At 40.0% G+C, this 15,757-nt stretch overlaps 1 protein-coding gene across 1 annotated transcript in view; it reads right to left on the reverse strand.

Annotated features, from left to right (window-relative positions):
* Positions 1-306: 306 nt before the first annotated feature.
* Positions 307-15,757, reverse strand: part of TNPO3 (transportin 3) — a 125,308-nt gene continuing 109,857 nt past the window's right edge. Inside the window, exons 18-23 of the mRNA XM_069087182.1 lie at positions 14,945-15,039; positions 12,583-12,739; positions 9,882-10,049; positions 7,746-7,858; positions 2,658-2,749; positions 307-1,511 (exon numbers count right to left, since the gene is read on the reverse strand). Of these exons, the coding sequence (XP_068943283.1) occupies positions 2,689-2,749; positions 7,746-7,858; positions 9,882-10,049; positions 12,583-12,739; positions 14,945-15,039 (594 nt within the window). The 3' untranslated portion in view covers positions 307-1,511; positions 2,658-2,688. The remainder of the gene's footprint in view (positions 1,512-2,657; positions 2,750-7,745; positions 7,859-9,881; positions 10,050-12,582; positions 12,740-14,944; positions 15,040-15,757) is intronic.

Genomic DNA, 15,757 nt, shown 5'->3' on the forward strand with positions numbered 1-15,757 from the left:
CCTCCCTCTATAAAGACTTTAAAAATATAAGAAATGCAACACAAGGAATTTAGACTTTCAGTAGAGAGCTAAGGGACACTGGGACCAGGTTCTTCCTTAAGAAGGATGAGAGAACTATCACAAGTCTGGAGCAACACCCTAGGCCCAAGCTTGTCCTCTACCTGTAAGAGGACCAAAGTACTCATCTAGACTTTTTCAAAGCTATTTTCTCTGGGGGGGGGGGGGGGGGTGAGTGTCCAGACAATGAGCAGATTATGGGAAGAAAATGGCCAAAGAGAAGTAGTAGTTAAGACAGAGAAACACAAATTAACATTTTTCAATTTATTTTTGTTTTTTTGTTTTTCAGTTTATTCTTTGTTGTTGGTTTGTTCTCGAGATGGCTACAACACCAGACGGAACAATGCGCTCAAGTCCAACACCCATGCAGGGCTACACTGCTTTGAAATGTTAAGATCTTCTTTTGGTTCCCCCCACCCCCAATCAAATAATTTTCAAATCTTTGAATAAAATAGTTATTGGTCAGCCCCGTAAAACACACCTCTTTAAATCTCAACCCCCTTTTCCTCTTTCCCATATCTGGGAAAAAAAAAAGAAAAAAAATACCTCAAAAAATTTTTTTTAAAAAAACACCTTAAAAAAGAGAAAATTTATATATATATATATATATATATAATATATATATACGACTCCCCCAGTTTTGAACTCTTCTCCACGAGGCTGACAATGACTGGATGAGCCAGATGCAAGTAGATGTAGGGTCTGAATGGGGCCAGAGTTGGGGTGGGCTTGACCTTTGATGCTCCTATCCTCCCCCGACTTACTGGGAACCACATGGACAGGTCAGGACTAGCTCTAGCTCTCTTGCTCATTGTTCCGTGTCTGAACATCAAATGTAAAGGGGGAGAGAATCGAGGGTGGGAGAAATCCTTACTCCACTTGGATCCCTGCCCCCAACAAAATAAAACAAAATACCCCCCCCAAACCCCCCTCCCCCACCAAAACGCCTCCAAGACGTTGGTTTGTTTTTTTCCTGCTTCCCCAGTGCAGCAATTTGGTTAATTCATTTAAATTCCCACATTTTCATAAGTAATTCTGTTGTGTAGTTTTTGTTTCATTTCACAGAAAGTTTGCTACTTTTTAGTGTGGTGTTTCTGGGTTTTTTTGTTACCAGGCAAATGTTTCTCTTCAGGTTTCCATTTAGCTTTTCCTCTTTTTTTTTTAATTAAATATTTTTTCCCTTTCTAGAAATGAGTCCATCAGGAAACCAGCTTCCCTCCCACCATGCTGGACACGCTGCAGCCATCCTTTAAAAAAAAAAATCACTCTGATTTGCCCTCTCACTCATAAACAGGAACTCCCCACAGGACTGCCCCAGGAGGCCAGAGTCTCTCCCTGTTTGCTGTGACAGCTCTGGTGAAAGGGTGTGAAAGTCCCTCTGCCACAAGGAAGGGTTCTGATTGTGAGACACATTCTTGTTTTCGATTTTCCTGTCTTCTAATAAAAAGACATTCCTGGGAAAAGACAGAGAGGGCAGCTGATTAGCAGGGCAGAGCCAACTTTTTAAAGAACTAGCCATTAGGCTGAGCAGCCCTGAACTTCTCTGTACTAGGCTGTCTGGCTCAGGCTTCCCTCTAAGTTCAATCACTAAATCTGTGACTAGAGACTGCTTCCAAAGAGGACTTAAACAATTAAATGTCCATTCTTTGCTTAACAATGGATGCCACAAATTCTGATGCCACAAATCCTGATGCTACCAGAGATGCCCAAGCCATTTAAGAACTTAAACTGAAAAACAAACAAACAAATCATCTTTATCCAGGAGGGACTGCTGAATGTCCCTTCAGGGGATGGTGATGTCACTCCCAGGCCTTGGAATACTGCCTACCCATTCAGAACGTTCTCTTAGGAAGACAAGCTAGAGATCTACAAAAGAACTGCTTTTTACTTTTCAGCTAAGAGAACATAAAGCTAACCACTGACAAAAACCACCTTGGATGGGGCCTTGCCCCTCTGTGCTCCAGCACTGCAGAGCTTTCTCTGCTTGATAATTCACCAAAGAATTCTCCAGCCAAATGGAAGAACCCAGAAGCAGGCAGGTTGCAAAGGGTGTTGCTTTCCAATTAGAGCAGAAATTTTGCTAATCATGAAAACTCACTGATAAAGAGTACAAACAAAACATTCTTAGGGCAGTATTCCTGCCCAGCCCCACGAACATTCTTCATGCCCAAAACAGTCATCTACTACATAAGACATATACATGATTAAAAGAGACTTCACAGCTTGTCATCTTTTATACAAAGCTTCCTAAGAACAATTCTGTCTGAATGTGTGTGTATGTTTAATAAAGGGAAAGAAGGAGAAAGAAGGGATTGCCTGGCAAAGTCCAGGACAGGTCCATGCTGCCCAAGCTTGGCTCAATTCCTACAAAGAAGGAATGCAACCCAGAAGAAGAAAGTGACAAACACTTCCTTCATTATACTTCAATTGATGCCATATGGTTATAAGAATGCTCTACAATGATCACTAAATATATGAAATTCTTCAAACCCTCACCCTCTAGCCCCAGGGGTCTGCCTTTATTGGAACTCAAGTTATCACCACTGAGTGGTTACTAACAACCTGGTGGCTCTTGCAGAGCTGGGAATAACACAACTCACCTGGGAGACAGGCACATTACAGGAGCTCAACTTATCGAAACAACCTGGTGAAGTCCCTCAAGGCCCAGCAAACTTGTTTACATTCCTCAGCACTGGAAAGAAAAAAGACCAATTCTTTAGATTTAGTGATGAGAAGAGAGGAAGAATCCAGATGAAAAACAGAATAGCTAAAACTGGACAGAATGAGAAGTATTTCAATTCAGGCAGAGATTCTGATTCAAAGCTTCCTTGACCACTTCTCACATTTATCCTTTAAATGGGAGTTTTAAGAGGAATGTGTGATTACAAAAGGGCTGAGATGAATGTAAAAAAGTCTTTGGATGCTCTATTTTGGCTGAAGATCTTGGTGTAAAATGCATGCTAAAGTAGCAAAAGCCCCTTTCAATGCAAAAAAGCAAACATACTCTACTGAGATTCTGTCTTTTTTTCTATGCTAAGTTGATGTTACACCAAATTCTCTACTCATAGCAGCATATTTTAGGCTAGAAAAGTTCAGATGGGACACTAAGTCTACAACAGTCATTGATTTTCTAGTTGAACAAGCTACTTGGGATTTCTTTCTGGGGGAGGAGGAGAGAGGAGTTGGGGCATGTAGAGAAGCAGCAAGAAGAGGAGGAAGCAGGCATTGGAGCTTCACTGGGGGGGGAGGGGCATGTCAACACTGAACTGACCTGGAAGGCATTAACTTAATCCTATCTTTTTGAAATATTGTTTGGTGGCCAACCTCGATAATCTGGTGGAATTAGCCAAGTACAGGTTAAGCAGAAAATAAAGTCCTGGAATTTTCTGAATATCCTCATGCTTGGAATGAGTTCAGGTGACCAGTACCTACCTCCCAGGCAAAGGTTTTATGCTCTAGATTGGAGCAAGTGGCATTAAGGGGGAAAAGTGTAAGGAGTGACAGAAAAGGACAGAACAGAGAACAGAAGTTACTACTTTAGGCACCTACATTCCCATTTCCCCACTTTATGTGAAGCCTTTAAATAACAGAGCCCTGATTTGAATGAACAGCAGGATCTTGGCAGGATCTCCCACTCCTCCATCCTAGAAACTCAACAAGAAAATTCTTTCCTTTCTAGATTTGGGAAATTTTAATAAAACCGTTAACTTTCTTAGGCAAGTTAAGGATAAGGCTTGTGAAGTGACTAGAGTGAATGAGGCCATATTCAAACATGCCATCAAATTAAGAAGGAGAAGGGCTCAGGAATCCAAGAGGTGCTCATCACTGTTGTGACAGAACACAGGATGAAGCTACCCCAGGTTCAAGGTCAGCAATAAACAGGAATTTAAATTCTATTCGATTCAACTGACTCCCTAGAAAATCTCAAAAGAACCGGGCTTCTTCCTACCCCTGCATTCATACTCTCTCTGCTCAATTTTAGGATTATATGGACTCTCCTTTAGTGAAAACCAAATTTTAACTATGTTGGTCCTATAACTTCTAAAGAGTAGCCAACCCACCATTTTTTAGTAAAATCTGAAATCTCAATTTCTTTCTCTTTTTTTTTTTGGGGGGGTGGTGGTGGTGGTGGTGGAAGCCATTGCCTCTGGGTTTTTTTTTTTTAAACACGTGAAATGCTTTCATCAAAGAATCAAAATTTTAAAAATAAAAATTGAAATAAAAATTCTAGTCAAAGAAAACTGCAATTACGCATAAGCAAGCAAAAGAATTCCCACATTATCTTAAGCTGAAAATATATGTCATATTCTGCTTCTTGAATACATCCCCCAGCCAGTCAGAAAGCACTACCATCAATTTCCTGGAACAAATCACTGTCTTTCACTTGGCATGTTGGGAAAAGATTTACTAAATGGAATTCTGTGGCTTAGCTCTTGTGAACAGGTGGTAACTAACTTAAGCAAGCAAAGAATCCAATATTGACCTATAATGATTTTTTCCCCCCATTTTGGAGGGGGAAAGTAGGGCAGTTGGGATTAAGTGACTTGCCCAAGATCACACAGCAAGTTTTTGTGTTGTATCTGAGGCTGGATTTGAACTCAGGTCCTCCTGACTCCAGGGCTGGTGCTCTATTCACTGCGCCACCTAGCTGTCCCGATGGTTTTTGTGGACAGGACCAGATGCAGCATTGGTAACTGGTACATATGTCCCATCACAATCTGGGTTAGATCTGTGCCCCAGTCAGCAGTGCCTATATCCAGCAGCATCTCTGCCCTGAGGATCCTCGTGCAATGTACCAGAGGACCCACAAAATAAAGTAGAGAACTAAAGTGAAATGGTACTGAAAAGCGTTCTAGTTATTAGCAGCTTGTGTCAACTGAGATTATTTAGGGGCTTTGGAAAGTAGAACTGATCTTATAGAGGAGAGTTCATTGCAGGCTCTGAATAACTCTGAAAGCCAGGAGTACACCAGTACTCTTGTAGAAGCACGCTGGGGCTTGCTGAAATGAAACTGAACCAGTTCACCCTCTCTCTGCTAGGATGGCAAATCTATAACGTGTTGGTGCTGGTTCTACAGCCAGAAGGCAGACTGAGTCATGGAGCCAGCAGCTGAAGGGCAGCAGGCAATCTAAAGAAGCCAATTAACTGTAAAAGGTGAGGAATAATCCCAGGTCCTCTTTCGAACTCCACCAGCACTGCCTTTTTTTCTACAGCCTGCTCACTCTTTATCATCATGTCATAGGCTGTTCTAGGAGGAGCTGCCAAACTCGTTTAGCAATGAAACATCCAGGGAAGCCCAAGCAGCAACCTGGCACAATTTGCTTTTTGACCTCATACAGTGAAATCAAGTCAACAAGCACTTTTTACACACCTACTGTGTACCCACACTGGGTTAAGTGCTAGGGAAACAAAGAAAAGCCAACATTCTGCCCCAGCCCCTGAAAACCACCACTAAATACACAGTCAATCTCTGTTCTCCAGGAGCTCCCATTCTAATGGGAGAATCAACATTCAATACTATGTACAAACAAGATACAGATGGGATAAATTCAAGAAAATCAACAGAGGAAAGGCGCTGATTTTATGAGGACTTTGAAAAGGATTCTTGTAGGTGAGTCTTTAGCTAGGATTTGAAGCAAGTCAGAAAAGCTGGGACATGGAGATGAGGAAGTAAAGAATTCTGGGTATGGGGGACAACCAGGAAAAATATATTGAAGTGGGAGATTAAGGGTCTTGTCTTGTGTGAGTAAAGGCAAGGAGGCCAATGTACCTGTGAATGCAGTGAGGCTAAATATCTCTGCTTTTTACTAAGAAAATAATTTTATTAACAGGGGGCTTTTGCAATTTTTAAATTAACTTTCCAAACAAGGCGGTAAAACCAGGGAACCTGTGTAAACCCAAAGAGAGAATATTTTCAGGGATACCCTATGGTCTCATCAAAATAAGTAAGCACTATCAAGGGAATATGGTCCTGGGAACAGTTATTCCAGAGTTGTCAGTGGATGAGCATGCCACAAGATGCACCGGTCATGTGCAGTGGGCTTCCTTCTAGTCTGAAATCTTCAAACACTCCTACTTTGAGAGGATTTTTATCTAAACAACGTAGACTCTCATTACTATTTTTATCTCTTTTGCCATTATGATTTTTAAATTTGCTACACTTTTAAAATCAATTTATTCTTAAACTTTCATACTCTCACTGTTCATACCTTGTCTCTATGGCTGGAAGCAGAAAACACACTGTAAACTTGAAACATTCCCTGGTGAGCAACTTTGTCCTTCTTGCATATGAAAGAAAGCCCCAAGTGCAATTCAACAAAACACAGACGTCTCCTAAATCTAGGTTCTTTTGCCTGATATTACTGTACAGGCAATAAGAAGAGAAAAGGTCCTTCAGTAAATGAAAAAAGTGGGGAGGGCAAAATAATTCTTTCTACTACACCAGTTCTCATTTTCCCTCAAGTTTTACTTTGATGAGAAAAGAAGAAACTCATCAATAAACTAACATGACTCTGCCTTCCACTTGACAAAATCCAAAAGAGAACCAGACAAAAGCACCAGCTAAGGCCCCCTCCCTTGTTGTCACTGGACACAAAAATTGTGGATGTAACAGTTCTGCTGAATAAATCCATAGTTCTAAGAAAATCCAAGCCATTTTGTAAGGCTACTTCAAGAACTCCACATAAATACCTCATGAAAGGGAAACCCCCATTTCCAGAAAAATGTGACACAAGGCTGTCACATGCTAACTCGGTCATGCATACATGAATTACTCTGCCCAATACTGAAACACCACCTACTTCTAGAGCAGTGAGATTTAATGACCACAGAGCAATCCTCCTCAACAGTACTGAGGCCAGAAATTATGAAAACAAACCCTTGGGGCATTCTGGGAGATGTTGAAGTTTAGTTATTTTGAAAAATACTTCTATTTTATTACTTGTCTAGGCAGGTAATAATAACAAATAATAACAGCTTATGCTTTTATCACACTTCCAAAATGTTTTATGTATATCACTATTTCACCCCCCTCACACTACCCCTGTGAGGTAAGCAGTGAAAATAAATATAAAAATAGATTCCTTTTCAGATATACAGTCTATGGCTCAGAAAATACCTTAGCTGGTATCACATGACTGTTCAATGATACAGCCAGGACATGAATACAGGACTTCAAGTACTACAGCCCAAAGGGCGAGATGTCAATTCAATACCAAATCCCATCCTCAAAGCTCTGCTGTTTAACTTTAACATATTAAATAGGCACAGACACAAGGAAAATAGATGATCCTAGAATTCCTGATTTCTGTGTGTCACTTATGGCAGGGAAGCTCACTTGTTGAGCCCTGGCTAATGGTGTGTTAATATCATACATGTATACAAAGAAAAGCATTCATACATGCCTCACGTAACCTACCTCACCTAGGACACTATTTAACACAGAAGAACATACAATAAAGTGCTGCCGATACCTACTAGATCTAGCTTTATAAAGGAACATCCAAGTCAAGCATTACACTATGCATACTATATGTAACAGATGAAAGTCACTTCAGAATAGATCCAATGGTACACGTGCACAAAGACAGAGAGCACACCCCTAGTTCCAAGGGTCAGAGATGCTTGTCCCGTGCTGCCCACTCCATGCCTTTAAGCTGCCCACATCCCCCTCCCCAACACTCACTCACCTAGTAACCTGCTTATGGAAGTCTGTTAGTTGTTTATGCGTCACTGTGACGGCTCCCACAGTTGTCTCCTTTGGTAAACCCTTCAGAGAATTCTCTAGCCAACGACAAAAAGTCTGTATTGGGAGAAGAGGTAAGAAAATAAGGTGACTGCACAGTGGTGGGGTGCATACACAGCAGCAAGCCAAAGCAACCAGATTCCTTCAGCAGCAATTATTAACCTAGCCCTGCAGTGAGGGAAAGGGAACCCAAGCTATATCCCTTGAACCCTGAGATCCTGAGGTTAAGCCTTCTCAGGTACCTGAAGCAGTCTAAAAGGAGCATGCTGGAGAATTCTCATTATAGCAATAGCAGATAACACTTCTAACAGAGTTCTCTCAGATTGTAAACCAGTCTTCCTGCTGGGCTTGTTCTGTTTCTGCTGGTGGCTTGTCAACCCATATCCTCAAAAACTAGATGAACCTCTTCATCAGTAGCAAATTACCTTTCAGTATTAAAAATCCAAAGCAATTCAGAGAGGTGGAGAAGCAAAAAGCCAAAACCAGAAGGGCCTGACAGCAACTAAATTAACGGCTGGAACCCCAACACTTTGGGAGGTATCTACCTATTAGAACTAGACCAACTGAGTTGTCCTTGATAATATCACAGGACCTGTCTCGTCTTTGGGATGGAAAACTCTGCTTTATTGAACCTAAATCTTACTTTTGCTGCTATTTATGCCTATGTCCTTCTGTACTATCCTCAGTGTAAAAGAGGAACATTCACCTGGTTGTCACTTTTCACATGCTCAAAACTGCTCAAACCTCCCCCCTCCCTTTACTTTTACCTTCTCTAAAACACAGATTATCATTCTTTTTTTTCTTTGGATGGGGGGGAAAGCAGGGCAATCGGGGTTACTTAAGTGACTTGTTCAAGGTCACACAGCTAGTAAGTGTCAAGTATCTATGGCCACTTTTGAACTCATGTCCTCCTGACTCCAGAGCCGGTGCTCTATTCATTGTGCCACCTGGCTGCCCCGATGATCATTCTTCAAGATTTTTTCTGAGCTCTTATTTTTCAGCCATTTCCTTGTTTTCATTATTTTTTTTCTGTATTGGCTTCAACATCCTAAAGAAAATATTCTAGCCAGGGCTTCACATCAGTATTCTGGCTGAAAGACTACTTTTCTGCTCTCAAATGTTTTCTCCTACTAATATATCCTTTCATCTTGCTTTAAATTCTTATTAAACTAGAATAAAACTAAGTGTTGAATATATACTAAAAATCCGATATTCCTCCAAATGCTGCCACCTAGGAAAGACAGGCAGCACTGCATACATTCAGGAGAAAAAACTGGGGCACAGTTTGAGAAATCTACCAAATCAAACATTTAGCAAAAGATTGGCACTTTTCCAAGTGTGAACCAAGGTATCAATCAAAATAAAGTACCTACTATGTGCCAAGCACTGTGCTAAGGTACAATCAGTCACAAGAAAATTTAAACAAATAAGTTATATTGTAGTCCAATTTTTTATTAAATGAAATGAAGGGTCTCTTGATTGAAGCCAACCTCAAGACATATTAATAGTTCCACCATATTCTATTTCAACATGCTCAATACTACAAATTGTCCTCATACCTATAACCTGAGACTACATAGCTGCAACATACCTTACAACTCAAGCAATTCTATTCCTGTTCTTTAAGCTAATTTTAAAAGGTTGGAAATGACACAAAAAATTAAAAATTATAATTGAGTGTAAGACCTTAATGTCCCTCTGAAGATATATGCACATATGTTCCTTGGGTGGGTCTATATCGGTGATAACACCTGTGATAAGTAGCTAACATTTCTTCAATAACTAGTAACCATTAGCTTCAGAACCAAACACAATGTCTGGAAGAACCTCTAATTTGTTAGTAAGATATTAACATAAAATACACAGCACCATTTGGCTATACTATACATACAGCCAGAACCTAACAAGTGATTTAAAGAGACCAGAATTCCAACACTATTAAATGCAGCAACATCCTTATAAATAAAATCAAATAGGGTTGATTTTCAAGTCAAAATAGTCTCTTGGAGTCAAAAGGTACTAGCAATTTTTGACTCCTGAAAACAAGTTATAGACTTTAAGCCTTGTAGAATTTTCTTACTGGTCTGTCGACTTGCATGATCTCCCAGAGCACTTCGGCTACATCTGGAAGGGTATACGGGGGTAGGCAGAAACAACATGTATGTAGCAGTTGGCTCACAAGTTGCTGTCCAAGCTGGTTCATCACCTGTCCAATCAACTCTTTCCGAACTTCGTAGTCTTCTTCATGCTAGAGAAAAACAAGTGAAGCCAGTAAACCAGTCTCTCCAAAGAGTAAATACTCATTCCATGTTTCCCTCCAAAAATCTCTACTGATCCTTTCTTCCCTTCACTGTTTTCTCCAAGGAACAGGCATATCTTTTTCTGGCCTAAGCTAAGCATATATCTGGTTCTATTTCCTCCCATCTCTATTAGGAGCTTGCTCCATAGGATTTAAGATGACAGATTACAAACTCCTCATTTTACAGAAAACGAAATCAAAGTTATGTGATTCTAAACATAGTATTCTTTTTTTTTTAATTCAGCAACATTTTTTATATAATAAGGTCCCCACTAGTGTGAATAATAAATCCCCTCAAGAGGTCAAATATATTTGAATTTGTACTATTCAAAGTTATAATTATGTAAAATATGGTCATTGGTTACAACCCAACAGAAACATACAGTATGAATTCAAATAATTCTAACACTTCAGGGGAATTCATCATTCAAGCTTCTAATTAGGAGGTAGCTATATTGTTGGGGTTTTTTTTTTTTAGTTAAACATAGTATTCTTAATTTTGTAATATTACTCCCCACTTGGTTGGCTTTGTTACAAGTCATACCGTAAAAGATTGCTGGGGATAGGGATGGGGTTAGGGGAAGAAAAGGAGAGAGAAGCAATTCAGCAAAACCAATCAACACACCCACTATTGTCTGACAGTATATGCAATATTCCATGCCCTAGTGCTCTTTCCACAGATACAATGACTACTGTCTCTCATGCCTTTTCTTACCTGCACTCTTAAGAGTCATGTGACCTCTTCACCAACAAATCCAAAGTCCTTTACTCAATCCTCATTTTCCTTTCCCTTTCTCCAACATGTAATACCAATGACCACTCTCTTTCCTTGACTTAATACTTTAGGTATGATGGAAAAAAGGCTAAACTAGGCAGCAGACCTAGATTACTTAGATTCAAATCCCATTCCGGATACCTATTAAAGATGTGATCATGGACAAGTCACCCATACTCTGTGCCAAAGTAGGGACAGCAATGCTTATAGTACCTACTCTACAATTTTGGGCTCCTTTCCCTCCCATAGACCTGCCCTCTCTTTAACTGGGAAAAGCCACTTCAGTTCCTCCAGCTTTATTTCTACTTCTTTTCTCCCTTTCCTGTTCAAACTTCTTGAAGATGTAGTCCACCCTCACTACCCCTAATTCACTTTCCATTACTAAATCACTTGCTATGTGGCTTCTGTCTCCTCCACTCTACCACCCCTCACAAAAATAAAAATGAAAGTCACCAAAGACCTTTTATTCATCAAATTCTTCTTTTTCTTTAGCCTCTCTATAACATCTGATAATATCCTTTTCCTCTCTGAAATTATCTCTACCCTCAGCAATATTACCATATACTATACCGTTAATCCTCTCAAACTACCCCTTCTCTGTCTCCTTTTCTTTCTCCCAGTTCCTGACTGTGTGAATTACCCAAAGTTCAGACTGATGTCTCTTTTCCTCTCTATACTATTCAGAGAGCTCATTCATTCTCAATTTTAGCTATCCACTATGCAAATAACTTCCAAATTTGAGTTATTAGTCTTGCCTTTTCACACAAGTGCCCATGGTACACCTTAAAGAGTTATCAGTGACAAAGAGCAATATGGCAGAATGGAAAGGGAAGGAGATTTGTAGGCAAAAAGACCTGAGTTCAAATCTCACTTGTGTTTACTACACGGGAGATTATTAACTAACCCTAACTTGGCCTCAGTTTCCTTGTCTACTTCATAATCTTACCTTTTTAGCTCCATAACTTATCTCTCTATCCTACCTATATCATATCAGTCTCATTTATTTTCAGTCTTTCTCTACTAGTTGCTTTCCTACTGCCTACTAACATGTCCATATTTTCCCCACCCTCAAAAAGCTGTCTAGTGCCTACTATTCTCCTATATGATCTTTCTACTACAGTCAAATTGGCCTACTTCATTTTTTCTCCCTTCCTCCTTTTCCTCCCCTAATTTCATGACCAAGAACCTTTGCTCACCTGACCAGAGTATCTTTCCTCTCTCTTCTCTACCCTTCCTTTCATATGGTACCCACTAATTATGGCACAGATGAATCTATCTATCCCTATCTTCAGGAAGCCATTCCAGACTCAAGTAACTTCCTCTCATTCTTATTCAAGTAAAGTTCTTATTGGGTACACTACTCATTTGTTATACAGAACATATTACGTATTGCTATTTAACATTCCATGTATTTATGAGGATTCTTCATTTTATTCATTCCATTCAGCTAGAATACAAGCTCCTCGAAAGCAGGAAGCATCTTATACTTCTTAAAATATGACAGTGCCTAACATAGCACCTTGCAATAACTGATCCTTGATAAATTATTTGATGAGTAATTTAATATGATATCTACCATTCCAGATTAACCAAGAATAATGGTGCTCCAAGGGCAAAAAAATCAGGGAGGCCATGGCACTCCTTGCAAGCAGTTGTAAAAGGGGGGCTGATGAGCCCTGCAAAGATGACATCACCTCTGGTACTTACATCATTGGCTACTCCTGTGTGAATAAGGTCTCGTAGGAACTTCATGACACTGCAGTTGGCATCCCGGTGGTCAAGGGTGGTTGAGGCAATGGCCCACTGTAAGATGGGGATAACCACTTGGCTCCTCAACAAGGTAACAGGACTACGCTGGATAAACCTATAAATGGAAAGAAAAGTGAGAGACAGAACACAAATTCTATATACAGAAGGGACTCATACTTTAAACTGATGCCAAGTCTACTGAAAGGGCATAGACTTTTAGTAGAATTAGGTGGTAAAGTGGGCCTAGAGTGAGGAAGATCTGAGTTCAAATCCTGCCCCAGACATTTACTAGCATGCCAGCTTGCTGACATTTTGGGGATCCTGACTCTTTCATCCAACAAGCTAGCTATCCCTTTGAGCTTTGTGTCATCTGTAGATTTGATACACACAATACTAATATACAGTTACAGAAAACAACATGTAATCATTCAAGAAATATCATTATGCTGTTCAAACAGTTTGACCTAGGCACCTAGTGGTACAGTTTGCCACAGGAGTCAAGGAAGACCTGACTTCAAAGCCAGCCTCAGACACTTCCTAACTGTGTGACCCTGGGTAAATCATTTATCCTATGTTTGCCTCCGTTTCCTCAACTGGAAAATTGGAATAATAAAAGCACCCAACTCAGATGGTTGTCATGAAGATCAAATGAGGTATCTATAAGGTGCTTATAGCAGTGCCTAGCACAGAGTAGGTGCTATATAAATGCTTGTTTTCTTCCCTTCCATCTAGTCAATATCAACTAATTAACATGTCAAGCACGGTGCTAGGCAACGAGGATACAAATATAAATCATGAGACAGTCTGAACTTACATTCTAACAGGGGAGACAAGTTCATCTATAAGTTTCTACAGAACAAATATCAATAAATAGAGAAGCTAAATAAATTCAAGGTGGTTTTGAGAGAAAAGATAAAGAGTCAAAGAGGCACTGGGAACAGCCCAGCATAATGGCACACCATTACCAAGGAAGAAGGCTAGTTTGACTGGACTACAGAAGGTGGGAACAGGGAGGAAGAGAATATACAATGAGGCCAGGAGGACAGGATGGGCCAGGTGAAGAGCTATAAAAGGTAAAAAGAAGTTTAGATTTTATCCTAGAGGCAACAGGGAGTCAATGGAGTTTAATGACTAGAAAAGTGACACTATCAGATCTACACTTAAGAAAAAATCACTTCAGTAGCAGTGTAGAGGGAAAGACCTGAAAACAATTAGAGAAGAAAGATTAGAAAGCTACAGCAATAATCAAAGTACAAGATGATGAGGTGGCAGCTATGTGAGGGGGCGGGGGGAGAAAAGAGATGTGAGATGTTGTGGATGTAAGATCTGACAACTGAATGGATACACGGGATGAAGAAGAGTGAGGAGGAAAGAATAATACTAAGATTATGGGCCTGGGAAACAAGAGATGCCTTCCACAGAAATAGAAAAGTTTGGAAGAGGGATAGGTTTTGAAGGAATGTTTTGGACATCTTGAGTTTGAGATGCCACTGGGATGTCCCAGTTTGACATGTTCAATAGGCAACTGGTAATCTAAAAGATAAATGCTTTTTAATGAAAATAGTATAAATAGTCCATATTTAAATCACCCAGTTATATAAATTTTTAGAGTAAAGTTCACGTCCTGAGTTTGAAGCTCTACTTTTCTTTTTGGAGGGGGGAAGACAGGGCAATTGGGGTTAAGTGACTTGCCCAAGGTCACACAGCTGTTAAGTGTCTGAGGTCAAATTTGAACTCAGGTCCTCCTGACTCCAGGGCTCCATTCACTGCACCACCCAGTTGCCCCCATTAACCTCTATCTTTGAGCCAAAATTGGTTTTGGATGATGAGAAGAAAATCTCAGAAGACCAAGTGCTCCTGAGTGCTGAAAATACTTTTTTACCTTAATTTTACAAAAGGTTCTTTCCTAGAAGGCTACTGAAGCCTACAACACAGTCAATCAATCTCCAATTAAGTTACCATTGCTTAATAAACAAAGGCAGAAAAGCTTAAGTAAAATCAGTCAGAAAAGACTTAAAAAGGCAATCTCTTCCACTTTAAATTAAAAATCTTAAGAAAGCTCAGAACATCCATACGATAAATTCCACACATGCAGGATGAAAAGGATGCTAATAACCTGTTCTGAGAAAACAGAAAGGTAAAATGTTCAATACTCAATCTCAGGATAAATTATGGCTGAAGAAAGCAATCTCACGTAATCTTCTACCTATCCTAATGGTGGCTGTTCTTGCAAAATTCCAAATGCCAAGTAAAAATGGCAAGGAAATGACAATGGCTAACGCATAGCAACAAGAGAAACATTTTTTTGTCACAGAGTTACCTGGTAGCTAGTCTGAACAGATCATCCACAGTGTCAGGGTGGTTCTGAAGGCCATTTTGCTGTTCCAGGAGCTGGAAAGTAGGGATGCAAAGTGCCTAAAGAGAAAAGTAGATCTTTTAGCAGTGGCTATCTATAAATAAGCAGCATAAAGTACTGGTTAAGGGTTCAAATCCCACCTTTAGTACCTACTGTCCTCTTTTGTGATCCTGGTCAAGGATCCCAGGAAATTCTCTAAGACTATTAAGTTTCATAATAATTGCTAATGTGCACTGGAAGCAGGAGCTTCATGACAAAGAGTTCCCTTATGCCAATGAAACTACAAGTCTAGGCCACAACCCACACTTTCCCCACATAACAAAGAAGAAACCAACAACTATAAATAAAGATCAATTCAATAACAAGCATTTATGAAGTGTCCATTTTGTGAAAGGCACTGTGTTAGAGGCTGAGGATACAAAGACAAAAATGAAACTTTCAGGCCTTACCCTCAAGGAGCTTACACTCTGGGGGAGAGGAAGTGAAGAGGAGATACACAACATGTACACAGATAAATAAATACAAAGTAAATACAAGTTAACTTTGGGGGCAGCACTAGCAACTCAGAGCAGGACTACAGGAGATGGCACTGGAGATAAAAACTTTAAAGGAAATTAAAGAATCTAGGAAAAAGACAGAAGGGGCAGTGAGTGCTCTAAGCATATCGAGTAAGTCAGTTTTGCAGGAAGTATGTGTGACGGGGGCCAGTACATGTAATAAGCCTGGGAAGGCAGTTAGAACCACATCATGAAAAATGTTATATGCTGAAGGAGCTGA

This window comes from Petaurus breviceps, unplaced genomic scaffold, assembly GCF_028583685.1.
Source record: "Petaurus breviceps papuanus isolate PSGF00001 unplaced genomic scaffold, PetGlider_PUasm1.0 181, whole genome shotgun sequence".
In the NCBI taxonomy this organism is placed as follows: Eukaryota; Metazoa; Chordata; class Mammalia; order Diprotodontia; family Petauridae; genus Petaurus; species Petaurus breviceps.